This window comes from Thalia democratica, chromosome 2 (genome assembly GCF_965202585.1).
Source record: "Thalia democratica chromosome 2, ktThaDemo2.hap1.1, whole genome shotgun sequence".
Lineage (NCBI taxonomy): Eukaryota > Metazoa > Chordata > Thaliacea > Salpida > Salpidae > Thalia > Thalia democratica.
In genome coordinates this window covers 27,917,781-27,924,889 of record NC_139166.1, presented here as the reverse complement: position 1 = coordinate 27,924,889, position 7,109 = coordinate 27,917,781, and the positions used below count along the sequence as shown (strand labels likewise).

General features: G+C 25.8%; 1 protein-coding gene across 1 annotated transcript; it reads left to right on the top strand.

Annotated features, from left to right (window-relative positions):
* Positions 1 to 849: 849 nt before the first annotated feature.
* Positions 850 to 6,736, top strand: LOC145849610 (uncharacterized). The gene is made up of 5 exons (XM_082954582.1): positions 850 to 1,039; positions 1,189 to 1,308; positions 2,337 to 2,408; positions 2,593 to 2,673; positions 5,377 to 6,736. The coding sequence occupies exons 1-5, from the start codon at positions 855 to 857 to the stop codon at positions 5,444 to 5,446; spliced, it is 528 nt and encodes a 175-aa protein (XP_082810708.1). The 5' UTR covers positions 850 to 854; the 3' UTR covers positions 5,447 to 6,736.
* Positions 6,737 to 7,109: the final 373 nt, after the last annotated feature.

The following is a 7,109-nucleotide window of genomic DNA, read 5'->3' as shown; positions in this document are numbered from 1 at the left end:
AACATTAGTTTATTATGCGTAGAACTACTAATTTTGAAAGACTCAATGATTAACTTTGAAAACTTAAGTAGTTACAGTGTTTGAAAAATATGTATGAAAAAAAACAAATGCAAAGTTTTTGGAGAGTTCAACTACATCGATTATTGTTTAAGCTATTGAAGTTGCCCAAATTAAATTAAATCAAATAAACTTTAAAAAAATTGTTTATTATGCGTAGAAATACTAATTTTGAAAGACTCAACGATTAACTTTGAAGACTAAAGTAGTTACAGTGTTTGAAAAACAAGTGTGCACTTAGCTTGAATGACTTTTTTTGTAATTTTTTTGTAACCAAACTTTAAACTATTTAACTTTTAACCCATTTTTGTTGAAGAAATTGACTTTTATTATTTTTAAAGTATTTTTTTTAGGATTTGGAAAAATTCAGGATAACACAGGACAACTTTTGGTGAATCAGGATAGTTTTTTTGACTCAAAAAGTGGCAACCCTGAATATAAGATTAAACTAAAAAACAAATAATTATTATAAGGTTTCATTTCAAGTATTAAAATTCAGAGAATTCAGTTATAAAACAATTTTTCACTCTATTTAAGATATTTTGATTTAATTAAATTCATATTCTTTTTCCATAATATTTACTTTAAGTAAGATTTTAACCTATTGTGAATAATTAAGCTTAACTAGCTCAATTTTTTAATAAATTTATGTTTTATTGAAATAGAATAACATGTATATTTTTTTATTCTTTTAAAACTTAAGTATAACTATTTGGAAACTGTATATTTGTATCATGTTACTGGTTTAAAAAAAATACTAAAAACATAAAGTTATAGTTTACTGCAGACAAATTAAAATGTCAAGTAAAGTGTATGTAGGCAACTTGGGAAATAATGGCAGCAAGTCAGAACTGGAGAGTGTGTTTGGGTACTACGGGGCATTGACAAATGTCTGGGTTGCCAGAAATCCTCCAGGTTTTGCATTTATTGAGTTTGAAGATTCCAGGGATGCAGAAGACGCTGTTATGGAACTTGATGGAAGGTTTGAAGTTATTTTTTTACTCTGCTGCTTAGAACATGCTTACTTGATGTCTTTTTAAAACTTGTTTAAGCTCATTTTGTAATTTTTACATTTTTTCATGGGTTTTATAACACTTAATTTTAAATTAAAATAATATAATAATTTCACAGAACAATATGTGGAGTGAGAGCTCGTGTTGAGATGTCATCAGGAGCAAGAAGCAGAGGCGGTGACAGAAGAGGTGGTGGAAGGGACAGAGATGGTGGCGGGCCAAGATATGGCAGGGACAGGTAATAATTTAAAAGATTAAATAAAACTAGCATCAAGTAAAACTTGTTTGACTAATCTATTAAGTTGAATACTATGTGATAACATTAAAACTCCTTTTATAACACTATCAGTTTTTTTATGAATTCATTTATATTTAGTTAAGATAAATAGTAAGAGTAGATATAAAAAAATTCAAAGTAATTTTAGATATTTATTTTTAAGTAGGTGTTTTCTGATAGAATTAAAGCTTTACTATTTTATGTTTATTTAAGTCTTGGTTTTCGTTGTCCTATAACTTACTTATTATTTACAGGGTTGCCACTTTACCTAGAAAAACCTGAAATTTAAGAAATTTTGAAAAAAATTTGGAAAAACCTGGAATTTTGAACAAAAATCACAATAAAAACCTGGAATTTTGACAGTTTTCACACGTTCAATGGTAAAATTTTGATTTGACTCAAAAAATCTTTCATATAAATAAATGAATTTTGTCATCATCTAAAATTTTTTTATTTAAAAACGTATTTAAAGTTATTTAACAGTATCTTTTCAATGTTTTTATACAATTTAACACAGTTTCTTATTTTAAACTTAAGTTAAACCTAAAAATAGACCCAAAAATGTGTACTTTTAAAAACCTGAAAGAAATTTGGAAAACCTGGAAAAAAATTTGAAAAAACGAGGTGCAACCCTGTATTTATGTATATATCTACAAATAGAAGAAATTAAGATTAATTTATTGTTTTGTCATAGAGTCTACACATCTCTTCATACACCTTTTCTTCCTCTGCTCATTTTCACATGACAACTTTAACTACTTACCTTAAAAGAATCTGCTTATTGTAATTCAACATCTACTGCTTCAAATAATCTGCGTGCACAAATTAACTGCAAAAAGTCTATTTTAAATTAAACTATCACAGTTGTAATATTTTTTGAACCATAAAAAAATTACTACAAAAACGGTTTTTTAAGACATTATTTATAATTTGGGGGAAATTAGTATGAAATGGTTTTTGGTCCAGTTAAAAACTTAAAGTATGACTAGGTCAAGATCTCGATCGCCAAGAAGAAGATACTCTCGTAGCAAGAGCAGAAGCCCAAGGCGCCGTAGAAGAAGGTTATTTTAAGTTTTTATAAAATTGAAGAAGTTATTTTTATTTATTTAATGTAACAAATCTAATGTAATTCATTTTCATTTGTGTTTATAATCATTGTATTAAAAACTTGTTTTCTAAATAAAATTTTATTTACTTTTTAAATTTTAGTGTTATAGATTTTGATTTATATTTTAAACACAACAGCCTTCCATACCAGCGATCTCGCAGTAGAAGCAAGTCTAAATCAAAACGCGTAACAAGAGATGTTAGCCAATCACCAAGAAGGTCTGTATGTATCATAGTTTTATTATAATACACCCAGCAGTTAAATGCATTTGTTATGCAAGAAAAAACCTAGTTTGTTATTATAACATGTTTTTATTATAAAAATTTGATTAGTTAACTTCATGTATAATAATATTTTAAATAGTTTTTAAGTTAAAAAAAGTGTTAGATTAAAAATAGTTTACTAATTAATATTATTTATAATGTAAATTTATAACTTTTATTAAATTTCTAATGTTTAAGAACAAACTGTAAGTCTATATTATTATCTCGAAAGAAAACTTTATTTAATTGTATATACATTTGATTGACTTATTAAGTTTTGCGTATGAAAACTGTACAAATTTGTTATTTTTTTAAAATTCTCTTTAATGTAACTAAATTTTTTTTTTTTTTTAGAGTATAAAAAAATCTAAATTCACGAAAGGTATTTTAGGGTTTATTATTTAAAATATATAAAATAAAGTAACTAATTAATGCATGCTTCTATTTTCATAGATTGTGTTGTTAAAGTAACTACAAATTTCATCAAGGTGGCCCGAAAAAAGCTGGAATTTTGGAAATTAAAAAATAAACCTGGAATTTTTTACAAAAATCGTGAAAAAACTTGTAATTTTTTGAATTTTAGATTTTTAACAATTCTGTTTAATGAAAAGTGTAAGTTTTATCATTTTTAAACTTTAAAAAAGTAAACTACTGTTATTAATTAGTAATTATTAAATTATTGTGTAAATCTTTATTTTTATTTATTGAAACTACTTTTTTACTTGCATTTCCATTGTTTTGAGTGTCATGTCAAGTCCGTCAACAAGAACATATTTTTGACTGATGCAACTTAAGGCCATAGGGGGGGGGGTCCACTTTGTTTTTTACAACTTGATCTTATTTTGTAGAATTTAATCTGAGCTATCAGACACTTTTAACCGCTTAAAAAAACTCAAAGTAACTTTTAAGATATAAGCGATCAAAGAAAGGGCGTTCAATAGGTTCCTTATGGAAGGCAAAAACTAAAAATGCGAAAAAAGACTATTTCACTAAAAATCTATCTCCTCCTTCATTTTTTGAGTAATCTTTCTCAAATTTTTACAGAATGTGTATCATTAAACTTTAAAGAGATCTGTTGTAGGATTTTTTTTAATTTTGAGTAAAAAAAAATTATTGTCAAAAAACTACCCTTTCTTTTAGTTTTTTGTGGATAAAATTTTTATTTTTCAAAATTATAAAAATTCCAACATTCAGATTCTTCATAATATTAAAAGGGACATTTCCTAAAAAATTTGAAGTCTCTAGGTCAAAAAATGAAGGAGGAGATAGGTTTTAAGTAAATTTTAAAGTTTCCGAGAAAATTGACCCCAAAAAATTTGCGGTCCATACGTTTATATTGGAAAATTTTTACAAAAAGTTAAATATCTCAAAAGTTAAATGATATTTCTGAATTCTATAAAAACTGGCTTATAGTTTGTACTTTAAGCTTTCATATAAAAGCCAAAGTTAATTTTAGTAAAAAAAAAAATGTTGGACCCCCCTATGGCCTTAATAGAGTTTAGATTTAAAGAAAGCTGAGAGCAAGAGAAAAAAATAAGAACAGAGCCAAATAAAAATTTCTGATTCAATGTTTTATATCCAATTTATTTATAGCAGTTATGATAAATCTTAACGTTTTTGGAGATTTTAAAATATTATTTAACTAAATAGGTTGATAAATAGTAATAAAAAATTAACAAATTAAAACTAACAACAAATTTTAACTAGATTGTATGGCTCTATTTATGTTGGGTAGTTGTCAAATTTGCATGAGGGAACAAAATTACACGAAGACACTTTTGCACGAGGGGATAAAATTGCACGAAGATAAAATTGCATGAAGATACTTTTGCACGAAGGGTCACTTTTGCACGAATAAAATTTTTTGTTTAATAACTTTTATTAATTTTTCTTTTTTTAATTTAGTTCTTTTTTACTCTCACTGTTACCCCTTACCCTCGGTTGGTAAGTTATTTTTTTAATAATTTTATTTATTTATTTTTTTTGACTATCACTGTTACCGCTAACCCTTACTATCGGTCGGTAGCTTTTTTTTCAGTTTATTATTTTATTTAATAATAAGTTTTATTATAAATTTTTACTATCACTGTTACCCTTACCCTCGGTCAGTAACTTTTTTTTTTTTAATTATCCTTTAATTTCTTTTTCAATTAAAAAAAAAATTGCAAAATTGACCCTTGGTGCAAAATCGTCTTCGTGCAATTTAGACCCGTTCCCATTTATGTTATATATATATCAACTTAAAGGCTTTTGAACAATCATATGAGAGGAACTTTGAAGTAACTGGTTCAAAATAAAACAGTACAGGTTGCATAAGAATAAAACAAAGATTTGATAATAGTAATAATATGTCGTTTAAATCTATCAAAAAGCACCTTTTTTAACTTATGATTAATTTATTGCTAAAAATAGCCAAAAAGGCATGTACTTGCAAAAACCTGAAAGAAATTCTGAAAAGCCTGAAAGAAAATTGGCCAAAAACCAGTGGCCACCATGTGTCATACAATGAATCTACATAAGTTTAAGCTATTCATTAAACCTGCTTTTCGAAAATAATTGGTTTGTATTTAGCTAATAAGAAACTTTCTTATGGTAGTTGAACTATGAATTATTTTACTTGTATCTCAGAGCAACATGTTTAAGCTGTAAATAATACAGATCTAAAAGTGCTTCAAGAGGGCGTGATCGCTCAAGCAGAAGAAACAGGAGCCGCAGTTCCAGCAGTTAATTGCAACAATTCAAACTGTTTCAATGTGAATATTCGATATTTGTACTGAATTTGATTATGTTTAAGTAGTACTTTTAATGAATTACTATGTAAAAATTAGTTATAGACTCGTGTTGTGTGATTTTAGGTGTATTTAAGTTGGTAATTTTACTTTATACAGGGTTGCCAAAAAACCTGGAATTTGAGAAATTTTGAAAAAGAATGGAAATACCTGGAATTTTGAACAAAATCAATAAAAAATCTGGAATTTTTAACATGTCGAGTAGTAAAATTTCGATTTGACACAAAAAATCTATCATATAGAAAAAACAATTTTGTCAACATCAAATTTTTTTAAATTAAAAAACACATTTAAAGTATCTTTTCAATGTTTTTATACTTTTTAACACAGTTTGTTACCTTAAACTTAAAATAGACCCAAAAATATGTACTTTTAAAAACCTGGAAAAAATTTACCAAAAACAATTGGCAACCCTGTAAATAACAACTTATGTATGTAGTTTTCCTATATTTTTTATTATTACATAAATTTTAAACCTAAAGGGGTCTATTTTCAAATAATTAATGGCTATTTTCTGAAAACTTTAAGTGTGAATTTTGAGTCAGTTTTTAAATACTATAAAAATGTCTACTAACTTTTGAAATATAGTCAATTTTTTCAGAAATTTTAAAAATTTATAAAAACTTAAAAAAAAATATTTTAGATAGAGACTTTAAATTTTCAAAACATTATTTCTTAACAACTAATTTAAGATATTTTAAGTATTGGAACTTTTAAATTATCAAAAAATAAAAGAAAAGAAAGTTTAAAAATAAATAAATAAAAACTTTTTTTATACAAAAACTTAAATATTAGTAATGAACTAACTCATTGTAAACATGAAACAATGAAGTAAAAGATGTAAAATTGCTTTTCTAATATTCACCTTCCAAACGGATCCTATTACTATCGAAAGGTACTTATTGTTTATATACATGTGTTTTATAGCTAGGGTAAAACTTTACACAATAAGACCAACTCGTACAAAACTAGGTTTACCCTTATACGGCCTATATGTTATTTTTACACGAACTTAGAGGTTTTAGATTAATTATCAATAATATGTTTTAAGGTAACAAATTGTTTAGTTATATAAAAGTTTTTATGTCCTTAAGTATTTTTCTTTGTAATTTTACATATAGTATATAATAGTGTTAAATTCAACTATGTGCTTTGATACTTGTTTTCTTCTTTTATGATTCTTAAAAATGCATTTTTAGTGTAATCCTTAAAAATAAATAAAAGTTGTCTATGTTTTAAAGAAACAATTGTTACATGTATAGTACATAGTTTGATACCTAAACAGTTTTATGTTTAGTTCAAGGCTGGCTACAAAACTCATGGAAGGGTATAAGTATCCTTAAGAGTTGGTGCTTTCAGAAGTGATATAGTGAATCCAGGCGGATTCGGAATTAAAAAAAAATCAAGATCAATTTATTCCTTATTTTACGATAAAGGTCCGGCAGGATCAATTTCTAAAATCGTGATACGTTTGGATCAATATACTTAAACATTTTAAAATTCACTTATGTTAATTTACATTTTGAATTTAAAATTTGTTATACTTTATCACCTATGTAAGAGATGGCAATTTTTAAAACGGCGGGCAAAAACTTACTACAA